The 18,039-nt window shown below is 42.8% G+C and overlaps 1 protein-coding gene across 2 annotated transcripts in view; it reads right to left on the minus strand.

The window, feature by feature from the left end:
• Positions 1–14,237, minus strand: part of CDCA7L (cell division cycle associated 7 like) — a 44,615-nt gene extending 30,378 nt beyond the window's left edge. Inside the window, exon 1 of one of the 2 annotated variants that reach the window (XM_023732309.1) lies at positions 14,096–14,214. In XM_023732309.1, the coding sequence (XP_023588077.1) occupies positions 14,096–14,119 (24 nt within the window). In that variant the 5' untranslated portion in view covers positions 14,120–14,214. Of the gene's footprint in view, positions 1–14,095 lie in introns of both variants that reach the window. The other variant, XM_004377442.2, reaches the window with a different exon arrangement.
• Positions 14,238–18,039: the final 3,802 nt, after the last annotated feature.

Consider the following 18,039-nt stretch of genomic DNA (forward strand, 5'->3'; position numbering starts at 1 on the left):
TATGAATCTAGGAAAATTAGAAATTGTCAAAAATGAAATGGAACACATAAACATCAATATCCTAGGCATTAGTGAGCTGAAATGGACTGGTATTGCCCATTCTGAATCAGACAGTCATATGGTCTACTATGCCAGGAATGGCAAACTGAAGGGGAATGGCGTTGCCTTCATTGTCAGAAAAAAAAACCACTTAAAGATCTATCCTGAAGTACAATGCTGTCAGTGATAGGATAACATCCATATGCCTACAAGGAAGACCAGTTAATACGACTATTATTCAAATTTATACACCAACCACTAAGGCCAAAGATGAAGAAACTGAGATTTTTACCAACTTCTGCAGTCTGAAATTGATCAAACATGCTATCAGGATGCATCAATAATTACTGGAGATTGGAATGCCAAAGTTGGACACAAAGAAGGATTGGTAGATGGAAACTATGACCTTGGTGATAGAAACAACACCGGTGATCGCATGACAGAATTTTGCAAGACCAATGACTTATGATCAGGAACCGACGGCACTGAAGGAAGGAGTCCAAGCTGCACTGAAGGCACTGGCCAAAAACAAGGCTCCGGGAACTGACAGAACACCGACGGAGATGTTTCAGCAAACGGATACAGCACTGGAAGCGCTCACTTGTCTATGTCAAATACCTTTTTTCAACAGCATAAACAGCAACTATATGTGTATATATATGGAGCCCTGATGGCACAGCGGTTAAGAGCTCGGCTGTTAACCAAAAGGTCAGCAGTTCAAATCCACCAGCTGCTCCTTGGAAACACTATGGGGCAGTTCTACTCAGTCCTATAGGGTCGCTAGGAGTTGGAATCGACTCAGTGGCAGCAGGGTTTTAAACAGCGACTATACAGGTGGACCTCGCCAGACGGAATACACAGGATTCAGAGGGACTACATCTGTGGAAAGAAACCATAAAAAACTCAATATCATCAGTCAGAACAAGGCCAGGGACCAAGTGTGGAACAGACCATCAATCGCACATGTGAAAGTTCAAGCTAAAACTGAAGAAAATCAGAACAAGTCCACAAGAGCCAAAGTACAACTTTGAGTATATGCCACCCGGATTTAGAGACCGTCTCAAGAATAGATTTGACACACTGAACACTAATGACTGAAGACCAGAAGACTGCCATCATACCATGAACTGCCAGAAGAAGGAAAACATCTGTCTTGGAAGAAGTACAGCCAGAATGCTCCTTAGAAGCTAGGATGATGACAAGATTTCATCTCATCTACTTTGGACATGTTATCAGAAGGGACCAGTCCCTAGAGAAGGACATCATGCTTGGTAAAGTGGAGGGTCAGAGAAAAAGAGGAAGACCTCAATGAGATGAGACTGACACAGCGGCTCCAACAATGGGCTCAAGCATAACAAAAACCATGAGCATGGTGCAGGACCGGACAGTGTTTCATACTGTTGTACACAGGGTCGCTATGAGTCAGAACCAACTCAGCAGCACCTCACAACATCATACCCAATGGAGAAAGACTGAGAACTTTCTCATTAAGACCAGGAACAAGACAGGGATGCCAACTCTCACCCTTGCTATTCAACACTGCCCGGGAAGCCCTAGCCAGAGCAATTAGGCTAGGAGAAAAAAACAAACAAACAAACATAAGATAGTATCCAAATCGGGAAAGAAGAAGTAAAAGTATCCCTTTTTGCAGACGACATGATCCTATACATAGAAAACCCCCAAAGAATCCACAAAAAAGCTACAATAAATGAATTCAGCGAAGTGGCAGCATACAAGGTCAACACACAAAAATCAAGTCAGGTTTTTATACATCAGCAAAGAGCAAGTGGAAAAGGAAATTAAGAAAACATTACCACTTACAATCACATCTAAAATAATAAAGTACCTAGAAATAAATTTAACTAGGAAAGTAAAGACATACACAGAAAACTATAAAACATTACTAAGTGAAATTAAAGAAGATCTAAATAAATGGAAGGACGTTCTGTGTTTGCGGACTGGAAGGCTTAATATAGTTAAGATGTCAGTACTACCGGTCTTAGTTATCTAGTGCTGCTATAACAGAATTACCACAAGTGGATGGCTTCAACTAACAGAAGTTGATTCTCTCACAGTCTAGGAAGCTAGAAGTCTAAACTCAGGGTGCCAGCTCCAGGGGAAGGCTTTCTCTTTGTGTCGGCTCTGAAGGAAGGCCCTTGTCATCAATCTTCCACTGATCAAGGAGTTTCTTAGCACAGGGACCCTAGGTCCAAAGGACGTGCTATGTTCCTGGTGCTTCTTTCTTGGTGGTATGAGGTCTCCATGACTCTCCACTTGCTTCTCTCTTCTCTGTCTCAAAAGAGATTGGCTCAAGACACAATCTAATCTTGCAGATTGAGTCCTGCCCCATTAACATAACTGCCACTAATCCCATCTCATCGACATCATAAAGATAGGATTTACAACACACAGGAAAATCACGTCAGGGACAAAATGGTGGACAATCACAGAATACTTGGTCTAGCCAAGTTGACAGATATTTTTAGGGGACACAATTCAATCCATGACACTACCCAAAGCAATCTATAAATTCAATGCAATCTCTATCAAAACTCCAATGGCCTTCTTTACAGAAATAAGGTAACTCAGAAAAGAATAGTGACAATGGTTGTACAATATGAAAAATGTAATCAATGTCACTGAACTTTACATGTAAAAATTGTTGAAATGGTGAATGTTTTGATGTGTTATTTTCATCACACGTAGAATAAAAAATAATAATAAAATGTGTATTTTTTTTATCTGCCTCTTTTACTAGAATCAAGGCAGGAGGGCAGGGGGCTTTGGTTTGCTCACCACTGTATTCAAAGAGCCTAAAACAGTGGCTGCCATAGAGTAGTTAGTTACCATCCATTCTGACTCATGGTGACCCCATATATGCAGAGTAGAACTGCTTCATAGGGTTTTTAAGGCTGTGGCCTTCAGAAGCAGATCACCAGGCCTGTCTTCCGAGGCTCCTCTGGGTGGGTCTGAACCACCAACCTTTTGGAGCACTTAACCATTTGCACCACGCAGGGACTCCGCTACAGAGTAGGAACCCAAATATTTATTGAATGAATAAAATGAATACATTTACTGAATGGATAAAAAAAACTACTGTCATAAATACGTATTAATGCCATGGAATAAAACTGAAAGGTTACACAAGAATATTAACAGTGATTATTTCTGGATAGGGAGATAATGAACATTAGCAGAGAGAAGAAGCATTTTAAAGTCAGACTGCCTTGTTTCCAACCATGGCCACAACCAGAAGCTGGCTGACCTTGGCCAGGTCTCCTCATTTGCAAATGGAGAGAACAACAGTAGTTATTACGAAGATTAAATAATGCATGTAAAGTACTCAAAAGAATTCCTGGCACACAGTAAGCATTCAATATGTGTTCATAATGGCCATTGTTAATTTTTTCTTTGTATTTTTCTGTAGTATTTTTCAAACTTTGGACATCCAAAAATAAAAAAAGCAATCAATGTTATTTTTAAAAGAGAAAGCGTAAGTGGGGAGAAATTTGTCGGCATGTATTTAGGGCTTAGAAGTACTTGGTAAATGAGTAGCCGATGGACTGGAATTTTGGCAGAGGTCCTGGGAGTGAAGTGAGCCAAGCCACTCGGGAAGCGCTGGGTAATTTCCTATTCCAGGGAGGTCAGCAGATAGGAAATGTGAAACCCATATTAAGATTTCTCTGGAGTCTAAAAGATTGATTATCAAATTGGACAAGTCTCCTCTTAGTTTTTCAATAGGGTGCCCCTGGCATTTTGGACAGAACAATTGCTTAGTCCTGTGGGATTCTCCTACCCACCACAGGTGACTAAACATCACCGAACCCTGAACCACTAAATTACAGGAGCATCACTGTCATGGATTGAACTGTGTCCCCAAAATATATGCGCCAACTTAGCTAGGCCATGATTTTCAGTATTGTGTGGTTGTCCTCCATTTTGTGATCTGATGTAACTGACCTATGTGTTGTAAATTCTAATTTCTGCCTATAGTTAATGAGGCAAGATTGGGTTATCTTAAAGAGGATTATGGTGGGATGCAACACCCTTATCCGGGTCACAGCCCTGATCCAATGTAAGGGACATTTCCTGGAGTGTTATCTGCAACATCTTTTATCTTACAAGAGATAAAAGCAGAGAGAAGCAATCTGAGAGACAGAAACCTATCACCAAGGAAGAAGAACCAGGAGCAGAGAGTGTCCTCTGGACCTGGAGTCCCTGCACTGAGAAACTCCTAGACTCAGTAGAAGAATGATGACAAGGACCTTCCCCCAGAGCCAAGAGAGTGAGGAAACCTCCTGGAGCTGGCACCTTGAATTCGGATTTCTAAGCCTCCTAGACTGTGAGAGAATAAATTTCTGTTTGTTAAAGCCATCCGCTTGTGGTATTTCTGTTATAGCAGCACTAGATAACTAAGACAATCCCCCACACTCTCATCACTCTAACAATAAAAGGCAACCCATATACTTCTAATACTACCACCACAACCCCAGTTCACTCAGATGAGAACCACTGACTGAATCCAAAATTGAAAAATTGAAAAATGAGAGCTTTTACAAATCTGTCAGAATAGGACAGGTTATAATGCATTAAGTAACAAACAACCCCAAATCTCAGTGGCTTAAAACAACAAAAGTTTATTTCTTGTTCATATTACATGTTCATAATGGGCCAGCCAGGGGCTCTATTCCATACCGCCCTCATTTCAGGACCCAGGCTGACGGAGGTGCCACTATCTGGAATGCCACCAGATGCAGTGGCAGTGGGAAAAAAGTATGGCACATAACATGTCGCTTTTAAAGACTTTCACCTGGAAGTGACACATAACACTTCTGCTCATATTTCACTAGCCAAAACAAGTCAAACAGCCTTGCCTATTTCAAGAGGTCAAGGAAGTACAATTCTCCCATTTTCCCAGAAGGAAAAGAACCATAACATTTTTCAGAGCCCTGATGGCTTTCAGCTATGACTGGAAAGCACTATGTAGAAGACACTACTTAAATGTTAAGTTATTAAAAGAGTTTAATGGTACCAGTAGATCACCAGGCCTTTCTTCCTAGTCTGGAAGCTCCACTGAAACCTGTCCACCATAGATGACCCTGCTGGTATTTGAAATACCTGTGGCATAGCTTCCAGCATCATAACAACACACAAGCCACCATAGTCCTGGGAGTGAAGTGAGCCAAGAAAACCCTATGGATCACGACAGAATACTGTCCAGTATAGCTGCTGGAAAATGAGCCCCCTAGGTTGGAAGGCACTGAAAATACACAGTGGCTGTAACAATGGACTCGAGCAAACCAACGATTATGAATATGGTGTAGGGCAGGGAAACATTTTGGCACCATGCTAAGGAGAGAAGCACGAGTCTGGAGAACTGCAGGGCAAGAGGTGCCTGTCTTTCAAAGAAGGCAAGTGGCCGTGTGCTCACTCCCGGCAAGTGTTTAAACAGATCTTCAAACTGATTGCAGAAGGGGGCGGGATCTTCTCCATCCTACAGCCCAGCCCTGGAGCCTTTATTCACAGATGCTCTAGACACACTTCTGCCCCGTGGAAAACTTGCCCTAACAACCTCTGGAATGCCACCGGTGCAGGCTGCTGGAACCACTTGGCTCTTAGCTTTGTGCCACAATGAATACACACGCATACACTAAGAGTGCATCCTTTTTGAGTTCCTAATTACAGCCAGAGAAGAGGACAACACTTAGTACAATGAAGGTCACAAGGGCACCTAACCACTCTTTGAGTTTTTTGAAGCTGATAGTGTGGGAAAACAGATGGGCTTTTTTTTTTTTAAGCCAGGTAAGGGGAGCCTTTCTTAAGAGTTCACGTGCACATGGGGGAAAGAAAGGCTGGATGAGGCTCTCTTAGCTTTAACTACTTTTACCAAAAATCTCCCGAAATAAAAAAATACCTGGGACCAACTGTCGGGGTGTGGGGGAAGGGGAAAGGAAATTAAAAGTAACAATGATTTCAAATATACTTTCATTTTTCTTAACTTTCCATTTTAAACCAAGGCTAATGAGGCACAAAATTAAGACACTGGAGCTACTGACATGTTGCATGCAAAATGTACTTGGGGATTTCAATATCAACCAAAGTTTGATTCCCTCCCCCCATCCCCATTTAACTGTCCTTCAGAGTCACGGAGCCTTAAATAAAAAAATATTGTATGTATGGAGGGGAGAGATGTCTATTTCAAGATTTCTTACAGGTTTGATTTCTAAATTTCACACTTGGCAATTCCGTGCTGCTCAATCTGGAGTGTCAAGTGACAGCCTGAGGGCAGGTGGGGCCACATGTGGGACAGGGTAGGGGAAGATTTTCTCAGAAGAGTAATTTTAGAAAGGTGGGGCACAGAACTCAAATTCTAGTAAGAAGACCAGACTTAATGGTCTGAGACTGGAGGTACCCTGGAAAGCATGGCCCCTGGATTCTCTATCACCCCAGAACTAAAACAATTTCCGAGGCCAACTCTTCAGACAGGGATTAGACGGGACTGTGGGACAAAAGTGATACTCCTGAGGAGTGTGCCTCTTAGCTCAAGTAGATACAAGCGACAAAACAGGCAGCGTCTGTCCAGAGGTGAGATGCGAAGACAAAGAGGGTTAGGAGCTGGTTGAATGGACATGGGGAATCAGGGGTGGAAAGGAGGAGTCTGCTGTCACAGTATGGGGAGAGCAATTAGAGTCACATAACAGTGTATGTATAAATTTTTATATAGGAAAAAATAAATTTAAAAAAAAAGAAGGGTAATTTTAAATGTCACTTTTGTATTAAAATAAAAACATATTACGGAATAAAATGAAAATAGCATGACTTTTAAAGATAAAACTGCTAATTTATGAGAAAATGTCCTGTGGCAGGCAGCTTGGGGAGATACATCTCCAGGCCTCTGGAGCAGGCACCAACCAGCCTCCGCCATTAGTCTACCAGAAAAACGTGAGAAGCTGGTGACAGGATGTTCCAGCCTGCTGTAACTCATACTCCCACTACTATACTTGACAGCCCTAAAGTGTATGGTTTTTTTTTTTTTTAATTCAACTAATATTTAACTCCTAGTGGTTAAGAGCTCTGGCTGCTAACCAAAACATCGGCACTTCGAATCCACCAGCCAGCCGCTCCTTGGAAAGTCTATGGGCAGTTCTACTCTGTCCCATAGGGTTGCTATGAGTCAGAATCGACCCAACAGCAACGGGTTTGGTTTTTGGTTTATATGCCAGGCCCTTCATGTATCAGCAGGATAATTATCATTTTCAACTGCCATATGAGTTGGGGTTGCCAGCCATTACCCTGGGGAAAATCCCAGGGCACTCGTTAAAGAGAAGGCGGTCGGCCAGCAGGCAACTAAGAGGAAGGCAGCTCATGCCAAAGACCCAGACTGCCAGAGCTCACCACAAACACAAGACACTCTCCAGGTGCACAGGACCCTCCTGGAGTGGAGGTTTAAAGATAGGGGGCGGACCAAATAACTGTGCGGCTCCTAGGAAGGCTTGGAGGGAACAGCAGCGGATCTGTGGGAAAAGAAGACCCCTGGCTTGACATCACGCCCCATTCCAGGATAATGTACCACTGGCAGGGCACAAGACACCTGTGAAGTTGTGGCTCACACACCTGGTAGCCTGGGCTGGAGAGAAGCACAGACTTCAGCACTCATACTTAGAAATGTGATATGCTATTTTTCAAACATTTTATTGACGTTAACATACAAAAAAAAAAAGTATATATATCTTTAAGTGTACACTTTGGTGAAGTTTTACAAATGGCAACCACCCATTATAACCAGCACCCAGATCAAGAAATATACATTTATCTTAAAAACCACTTCATAATGGGTGAACCTACTGCTCGACCTTTACATGTCCAACTCTCAATGAAAACACATTTTCCGTTTCAGAAGACTATAGTTGAAATCAAGAAGCCCTGGTGGCGCAATGGTTAAAGCGAGCGGCTGCTGCTAACCAAAATGTCTGCAGTTCAAACTCACCAGGAGCTATGCAGAAGAGAAGACCTGGCAATCTGCTCCCATAAAGATTACAGCCTAGGAAACTTATTGGGCAGTTCTACTCTGTCATACAGGGTTGCTATGACTCAGAATCAACTCTACAGCACACAACAACAACGACACAGACGAAATCAGCAAGAAAAGAGAGAGCAACTCTTTCCAAAAAGTGAATCATTGCCACACATGAAAGGAGCTCAGCACAGGGTATCACTGTCTTCCAAGTCCACAGGACATCGCACAAATTCCCTGACAGCCACGGTCTCTTCCCCAGCACATCCATTAGTACATTCATGCATCTCCTCGGATTTCTATGCAGACTAGATGGTGGTAAAGAACAGACCTCTAAGACTACTCTCCACTTTACCCCAATCTAAATCATTCTAACCGGGCACTCCAAGTTCAAATAAACAAGAGTCCTTGTTTCAGTCCAGTCATCATGAGCCTTGGTTTTAACCAGAGCAAGAGCTGGCTTCTCTCAGCTCATAAAGCATAACAAAAGGGGAAAAGCCCCAGGACAGCAATGTGTCAGACAGACAGAGGCTCCCATCTACTGAAAATCAGGCACATTCCTTCTGCCAGATACTAAATACATGACAAAGAAATGGTTATCAAAAACAGTGTGGACTTCAACACAAGGCATACAGTATATGGCCCTTCCCCAACACATTTATTGCAAAGTTTCCTTAATAAAGGAAAATTTTTTCAACTATAGAAAATCAATACATAAAATACACAAGCACTCAAAGAAGCATTAGATACTCATTAAAAATGAAAACTGTCAAGACCTTCAAGTTACTCAGAAAAATATTAACGACAGTGCTACATAAAGCAAAATTCCAACAGCAATCATACTATAAAAGTTATGCAAAAATGATGATTGAACATAGGCAAACACAAGATGGAAAATATCCAGAAAATGAAGTGTGGAGAGTAGGCATTGCAAAGCAATAGTTCGATTTTTTTCTTTTCCTTTCAGCTTATAACATGATGTTAATACGCTTGGCTGTTAACCCAAAGGTTGGCAGTTTGAGTCCACTGGCCTCTGAAAAAAGGCCTGGAGATCTACTTCTGAAAACTCGTCCATTGAAAACCCTATGAAATACAGCTCTACTCTGACACACATGGGGTCATCATGAGTCAGAATTGACTCTATGGCAACTGTTTTTTTAAAATACAAAATTCACACAAAAATCATTGCTATGTAAACACTTTGTGGATCTTATTCGTATTCCCAGGCTGACTTTTACAAACAGTATCCAAGGAATTCTTCCCAAAGCATAATCTGGCAAGTTCCTAAAAAAGAACCAGACCAGCTGTTGCAATGCTCCAGACTTTCTAGTTAAAGTGAGGAGTGAAGGTATCATGAGAAAAATCAAAAGTTCTGACACCCTCTCCTTATACTTAAATACTATATTTAAACACTTGGCATGTCCTGATCATTTCAGTGACACTATAAGGTAAGCTGGGTAAAGCTTTTATCCTCGCAAAAGTATTTCAGTGAAAATTTTGTGGGCTGCCAAGGTCCCATGACTCCAGTGACAAGCACCAGGTTCTGCAGACTGGGAAATCTGGCTGAGCTCCTTCCTTGCTGGATTGCCCTGAGCAAATTAGTCATGATAGCCTTATCTTTAAAATGTAGATAATACAATCTACTTCACCGAACTATAGTGAGGATTAAATCTGATTAACTTGAAGTACTTAGCCCAACATGACTCCTACAAGGTATCAGAGTAAATGCTAGTTTCCATCCCTTGGGGGGAAGCACTAGCTCTTAAGGTCTTCTCCCACTCCCAGAACCCAAGGCCACCTAGGTCCTCAGAGCACAGAGATGGAGCCAGCTGAGCTCGGGCAAAGGCAGAAAAGGCAAGGAGTTCCCAGAAGGACCTTCGGTCAGCGGCTTGGAGAGGACTTAGGGAAAGAACAGTGTTTCTATGTCTTCATTTCTTCCATAAAACCAGTTGCCATCAAGTCGACTCTGACTCATGGTGACCCATGTGTGTCAGAGTAGAAATGTGCTCCACAGAGTTTTCAATGGCTGAGTTTTTGGAAGTAGATTGCCAGGTCTTTCTTCCAAGGCACTTCTAGGTGAACTCAAACCTCCAACCTCCCATGTTTCAGTTAGCAGCTGAGCATGTTAATCATTTGCACCACCCAGGGACTCCGTTTCTTCCACAGCAACTAACATAATGCCTCAGACATAGCAAGTGCTCAATAAGTATCAGATGAATGCACCAACCCAGTCAGGGAGCCAGCCCTCTGTCATCCAGCTTATGATTATGAAGAAACCTAGGCAGGTAGAGCCAACTATTTGTTTGAACTAAAACTCTGGGCCCTTACCCACCGTGAAACTCTACGGCATATTTTTGTGCTACATACACTAAGATTTACAACTTTGGAAAACAAACTTTTCTGCTTATTAATGTCAGCTATACTTATATATGCCTCTGAATGGTCCTATTTTAAAACATTCAGAAACCACTGCTTTTCATAAATAAAAAATAAAATAAAATGGTTCCATTAACATTTTCTTATCTCTCTCTCCCCGAAGAAGCCTGTCTTGATTTCATTCGGTAAAATAAAGTCTTTTAAAACACAGAGCTGTATCTTTGAAGTAAAAAATTTAAATCGTAGCTCATAGAGAGTGTTAATGGCTAAAGGAAAACTAAAACAGGTCAGCTGAAAATTAATATGCCTAGACTGTTCTAGTCAAATGGCTTTATAGATCTTTCTCATTATTTTACACTAAAGTTCATAAAGTCACATAATTTTCTCATGGTTTTCCATCCTGTGTACTTGACTAGACCAGAATTGCTTTGTTCCCTGAGGTTTTTTCCTGATCACTGAGAATTCAGTTCTGCTCCTACTCTGCACATATGGGGTCGCCATGAGTCATAATCGACTGCACGGCCAATGACAGCAACATGGATGTGACAGTAGTATACTAAAAAAGCAACCAAGTGGACTTTTAAGCACAGCACCATTAAAGTGGAAAATCATTGTGGTGTCCTTGCAAGACATCACAAACAACCCCCATCAGTGACCAACTTCAGGCCCTCTAGCCACACATTTTAAGCCACAGGACTAGGATCAGATGGGCGCACTACCAATGCCAACACCAGAAAAATTCTTCTATACCCCTTCAGCCAGAAGAACGAACAAATCAGTCTTAGAAGAAATAAAACCGAAATGCTCTTTAAAAGCGAGGAGGCGAAACTTCATTTTGCTTACTTTGGTCATGTCATGAGAGACCAATCCTTAGACAAAGACATCATGTTTGGTAAAGTAAAAGGTCAGCTAAAATGAGGGAAACCCTCAATGAGATGAAATGGCACAAGAGCCCCAACAACAGGATCAGGCAACATTTAGTTCTGTTATACACAGGTCACTGTGAGTCTGAGCCGACTTGGTAGCAACTAACAACAATCACGCCTTCAGCAGCATACTCCATGCATACTCAGAGCACATTTAGCACCATTTCCTTCTCAGACCAACGTGCACCTCTGAGGTAGAAGAGAGTAGAAGGACAATACTAACATCCAGGACCTACCAGTTTCTCTAGGAAGCTTGAGGCAGCCTCATCCTCCAGCTCCTGTGAGCAGCACTGTTGAGAGCTCTCAGTAAGGGCCTACACCCTTGCCTTTACTATTATTTCTGTCACTCAATATGAAACCACAAAGACACAATGGTCACCCCAACAAGGACTACAGCCCATGGGAGGCGTAATCACTGTCAGAAGATACCAAATCCTACATACTGGTGGGGTCCTGGAAAAGCAGAGGCTGGAAAGCAGTTCAGGGTTTACTTGAGGGTCTCTCTCCTCCTCGTTTACTCCTAACATTACGCCTAAACTGCTTTGCTGGAACCCCTCCAGCTCTGAGCTTTCCAAGGGATAGAAATTACATTTACTGTATGAGATTAAAACCCACTGCACACTGAGCTGAGGAGTATTCAGTGTGCAGTAATGCCGCTTCGGGCGGTTCATCACACTGCTTTATTCATGAGGCTGGGGTACGGCGTAGAACCATGCGAATTTAACCTCTTGCTGCGCCTGAAATGTTCATTAAGTACTCTTATCTGCTGTCACCTGCCCACCCTACTGAACCACTCTCCACTAATTTAGAGAGACTCTAATCTGCTCACACTTAAATTATGAACAGGACCATTTCCACTGGAAAAATCATCACACATCTTAATTTGTGCTGCCAATTAGGAGGTTTTTAGAAAAGGAAAAGAAAACCTGATCATCTTACATAGAGTAATTTGTCCTAATTGGTGCATAATGGGTTAATAATTTGTGGATTATCCCTACATGGTAAATAGTTTATTTAACATTTTAGAACTAGCAAAAATTTTCCTCATTATTTGACAAGAAAATTTTCGCTTCTAATACATATCCTGGGACACTTTCAATTTCCTAAGCACGAACTATGTGTATAACTGGAGGTAAGGAAAAAGTGCAAAGTGATTTCCAGCAAAACAACAGGTTTTAGGAGTGATACATTTTCTAAATTTTCTGATGAAATTCACAAGGAGCTCAAAGCTCCTTCCAGAAAAGTTTTGCTTTTTGAGTTTTTTTTTTTAAGTTCTGGAGCAGCTGAACTTCCAGAAGCACAGGAGGTCACAGCAAAAAAAAATAAATAAACCCAACCTTGTCTCAGTCTTTCAGGGTTGCATTAGTGTTTTCCCTTCTTTTAATATCTCCCCCCACTGGGGAAATTTTAAAAAAATGATACTCTTTCTCATCCCCAACAGTAGATTTTTCTCAAATGCCCATTTTCAAGAAGCCTTTCAGAAATGACTAAATGGCCAAGGCAGCCATTAGTGGCTCGGACTTTGATTTGCCGCCGGATTCGGGCCAGCGGCAGCGTTCTGAGCTCAGGCACCACTGGCCGCCGCCCAGGTAGTTGGGCGCCGGCCCAACCGCGCCCTGGGGTGCCAAGCGCAGGCGACCGGCGCTCCACGTCTCCCAAAGCCGGGGACCCCTCCTCCCCCTCTCCCTCTCCTAGGCCCAGCAGCCAGGTGGGGAAAAGAGGTAAACACCAGTAAAAGGTAAGCAGGAAGCAGCGAGTCAGAGGCTTCCACAAAAGCAAAAAAAAAAAAAACCCTTGCACAAAGCATTTCTTGGGCCCCCACAAGCAGCGGCGCGGTTGCTTCCTTCCCTTTCTAAAAGTTGTATTTTTAGTTCGTTTGAAAAAAAAGTTTTTATTGCTTATCTCTGAACATAAAATGTACGTTCGTTATTAGGAAATAGGGAAACGCTTGTTTAAAAAGTAAAAAAAAAAGAAAACTGAAGTCATTCACGTTCACAACCCCACCACCCACTGAAATACTTTGAGAACGTACAAATGTTTTTTAATGAGATTTTCTAAACCTAGTTAGGACCGTAATGCGTAACTGGGGTCGGGTTGTGAATATGGTATGAGATCTTGGGATTTGAGTTTATTTTTTAACTTGGCCTTATGGTGTTGCCATTTCCCCAAGTGTTACAAATTCCTTGAAAACATTTATAAAAGTTCTAGAACAAACACAAAGTAATTCCTTTTAAATGCCATTATCGGGGTTGGACTGGTCTGACTCTCCACTACAGTTCTGGAAAACTTACATTTAAATTTCATTATCTCTGTGCCGATTCCCCAAAGAAGTGGGGGGAGCGCACCAATAAGGCCCCAGGACCCCAAGAACGCCGCAAACGCGGCCACTGCGCCCCGATGGTCTCCCGCCTACACCTCCTTCGAAACGCATCCTCACCTGGGGCCCGCGGCCGCAGTGGCCAGGCCTGCGACCCCCGGGCACCCACACAGGGGGAAGGCAGGGTCCTAACAGGCCGCAAGAGCGGGCGCGCGGCCGCTCCCGTCCAGGTGGCACAAACTTGACCCACTGCGCACACCTGCAGGGCGCGCCCGCCCCGGCGTTCGCGGGACGAAGCGCTCTGGATCCACAGCGCTGCAGCAAGGGCCACGTTTCCAGCCCAAAGCGGGGAGGTGGGCCAGGGCGCAAAGGGAAGGCAGGCCGTGGGTGCGTCCGCGCCGCGGTGGGCGGCCAGACCCTCACCTGGGAGCGAGTCGCCAACTCCATTCTTCCTAACAGGGCTCCAGCCTCCTCCTAGCACGCGGCCACGGGAGCCCGGCTCGCCACGGGCCCGGCGCACCGAGAACGCCCCGCGACCGCGCAGTTAGCGCGCTCCCCCCGAAGCTCCGGAGGGCCGGGGGAGAGGCGCACTCGGCGCACGGGACAGGGGGAGCGCGCCGCGCCGCACACTCGGCGCCGTCTCACTGGGCCCGGAGGCGCCCATCAACCACCCAGTTTCTCTAGCAGTGAACTTCACTTAGCAGGCGGCGCGAGACGGGGCTGCATTTGGGCGCTGCAGAGGCCGGCTGCCAATCCCGGGGCGCCGGGCTCCCCCCTGCAGTTGAGGGTGGGAGTGGAGCGGTCCGACCAGGTTTCGCGCGGGAGAAATGAGAGGGGGCAGTCCCGGCGTAGCCTCCAGCTGGCATACCGGACGGCACTGCTGCCGGATACTTTCAGGGTTTTTTCCAGGTTGTGCCCTGAAGCGCGAGCCTAAACTGCAATCGGTGTCTCTAATCCAAGAAGAAAATTTAGGGCGACTTCAGGACTTGTTTTGTTTTGTTGTTGTAAAGGGGCGGGGTTCTGCTGCGCTCTAAAACAATTGTTACAGAGTTCACTTTGCAAAACCGAACCAAGGTTTCTTTACCAAGGCCCAGGATAAAGAGCTTCATCCGCCCTGGAACTTTAGAGGGCCTTTGTTTTCCCAGTGTACACACCGTTCCCCTGATTAACAAGTATTGACTGAGCACCTACAACGTGTCAGGCACTGTTAGGCCTGGGGAAACACAATGGTGAATAAAAACAGCCCCCTGTTCTCATGGGGCTCACAGCCTGGGAACCAGCCACCTACGTTAATCAAATAATGATACAAGAAAAATGTAAACCCGGAGCTGTGATAAATGCCATGAAGGAAAGGGAAGCAGGAAGCAGGGAGTCAGAGGTTCCCACGAAAGCAAGAATGGTAGCATAAAGGGGGAAAAAAAGTTGCCTTCAGTAGATTCCAATTCATGTGCTGCAAAGTAGAACTGTATGCTATAGGATTTTCATGACTGTAATCTTTACAGAAGCAGATTGCCAGGCCTTTCTTCTGCTGCACCGCTAGGTGTGTTGAACCACCAGCCTTTAGTCCAGCACAAACTACGGCAACAGGTATAAAGAAGGGAGACCTAATTTGAGAAAGGTCAGGGAAGACTTCATAGAACTCACCTCTGAGGGTAAGGAATTAAGCGTGTGGAGATTGATGAAGGCTTTAAGCAGTATTGGGGAGGATGGTAGAATAAGTTGTCTTGAAATCATAGCACGTGTGCGAGGCAATTTTGAAGGCTGATTGAGAACTGTGAGTTCATAGGGGAACAGTTTATCTGCATGGGACTTTCTGCAGCCCCTCTTGGCTGCTTGGGATTTGGCATTCATTTTTGTTTGTTGAAGAAATGAATGAAGCCAGCCAAACATACTGAATTGAGGAAAAAACATCTGGGAACTGTTCTTTCCTCCATGGGTTCAGCAAACATTTGTTATGTGCTCTCTGTGTTCCAGACTTTTGAGGGGAGCGGTATTTAGTCCAATAAAACATTGTCTGGTCTACTGGTTTAAGAAAAGGTCTCGTTTTCTTTTTATTGGATAATGTAAACTATTGTTACAGCTACTTTCATTTTTTATTCTGCTTCAGAATTTCCCTTCACATACAGTATCTCCTAGAATCCTTCCAATGATCTTCTAGATTCTTCTTGACAACACTTTTTAAGGAAGGAAATGGAATCTAAGAAGATACATTAGAGAAAGGTTCTTGCCACCCCGCTAATAAGTGACTTAATAATAAGCCATTCATTATGCCTCCAGGCCCATTTTTTCCATTTTTCTTTTTCCCTTTGGCTACCAGGAAGCTCAGAGTTAAATTTATTCAATCAGAGCTTTTTTTTTAATATATAATTATTTTCTCATGAACCAATGATCTTATTTTCGTTTATCTATTTTTATTGTAGGTTACATCAAATCCCTAATGGAAAAGAGAGTATGAATTAAAAATAGGTAAGGTTTTGAAAAGCACTTGAAGCAGCATAGGTTTAGAAATTTGCAATAGACAGCTGTAAGTCTTCAGATAGCAATTTCCCTGGCAAAGCCCATGATTTGGATGGTGTTTAGTATTTTATCCTATTGTGGTATTGTTCATTATCAGATTTTGGTTTCATTCTGTTATAGAAGTCTTTTGGGAAATCCCTAAAGAGCCAGGAGATTTTAACATCACCCAGTGATAATACTTCCTACTCATGTATATTGGATGAGTTTCAGCATGGCACTGCAAGAACATATGCTCTTTCCCAGAAAAAATAGGGTACATATTGCAATAGAGGAAATGAAGGTGTAGTGTTTGCAAAATTCCTTTAAGAAGTCTCTGTCTAATGTCACTGAATTATACATGTAGAAATTGTTGAATTGGCATACGTTTTGTTGTGTATATTTTCACCACAATTTTTTTTTAAAAGTGTCTACAAATCTATGCTTGCTTGCTTTTAAATGTTTTCATGGGAGAATTAAAAACTTGGTCCAAAATACCTTGAAGGAGGTAAGAAATGTGTTATTACATGCAGTCATTGAACCTGATTTAAATGACGTGAGAGAACTGTGATTAGAAGTCAGCCCTGGCCCACAATATCTCCTCAGTAAAAAGTTCAAACATCTCTCATTTACTACGGAGTAGTAGCCCTGTCTCCCCCCAGCAGAACTTAGCTGTGAGCATACCCTTCTGCCCACTCTTGTAACACAGAATCAGGCCAGTGTGGTGTTCTGAACAACTCAGCAAAGAATTCACATTTGGTGGACAGCAGGAAGCAATGTGGGTAATATCTGAATACTCTTTAGCATTATATTTAATCATGAATAAATAAAGGAGCAGTTAACAACCCCCAGGGTTGTTCTCTCTCCTCTCCTTGTGATTAGATAACATCTAACCTAGAAGGGGGAGTTATCTCTAAATTTGAGACATATTGAGAGATAAAATTTCCAAGTTGTTGCAGAATAAAAGACCTAAAGTTGAGTCACTTTTAGCAAAGTCACCATTTAACTATGACCAGACTAAGACAGATTGGAAAAAAGGCCTGTTGATCTGCTTCAGAAAATCAGCGAATGAAAACCCTATGAATCCCAACAATCTGATCCACAACTGATCGTGGGGACAGTACAGCACTAGGCAGCGTTTCATTCCGTTGAGCGTGGGGTCATCATGAGTCAGGTGCCAACTCAACGGCAGCTAACAACAACTTTCCTTCCTGGAAAGTTTTATTTACAACCTTCCTATTTCATCTTTCCAACTTTGCATGCCAAAATAACACTGTCTTCATCTCACGACTTAAGGACAATCTGATGAAAACTACCTGAATAGCTTTAGAGAAAAGGATCTGAACAATCAATAATGAGACACCTTCATATATTGATGTTGGAAAGTAAACTTCATGCTGAAACTTTAATGCCCATAGCAATAATAGCACTCACTGTGCACTAAGCCCGGTGCTGAATTCACCTTTGCATCTATTCTCTCATTTCATTCTTCAGCTGTAACAGTTCCCCATCCCCTCCTGAAAAACAGTGTTGTGAGAATCAATGAAACAATAGCTTCAAAGCTTTCGGAATTTCCTAAATCAGAGATGCTATGGAAACTCCAAATATGATATAGTTTTATTTTTGCAAAATGTATAGAGTATGTTGTTTGTACTTTAGTCTGTAAACATAAAAAATTATCTTAACTAGGCACTGGCAATAAATGAGTGAAAATGAAAACAGATTAAATCAATAACTCTTACCTCTCCAAGAACTTACATATTATAAAAGAAAATGTATAATTAGTGAATCCAACAAAAGTATTGTGGTGCATACTTTTTGCAAAACTAAGTTTTTTTCATGACAAATTATATAGGTAGCATTACAAAATATTC

The sequence above is a fragment of the Trichechus manatus genome, unplaced genomic scaffold (genome assembly GCF_000243295.1).
Source record: "Trichechus manatus latirostris isolate Lorelei unplaced genomic scaffold, TriManLat1.0 scaffold00050, whole genome shotgun sequence".
In the NCBI taxonomy this organism is placed as follows: domain Eukaryota; kingdom Metazoa; phylum Chordata; class Mammalia; order Sirenia; family Trichechidae; genus Trichechus; species Trichechus manatus.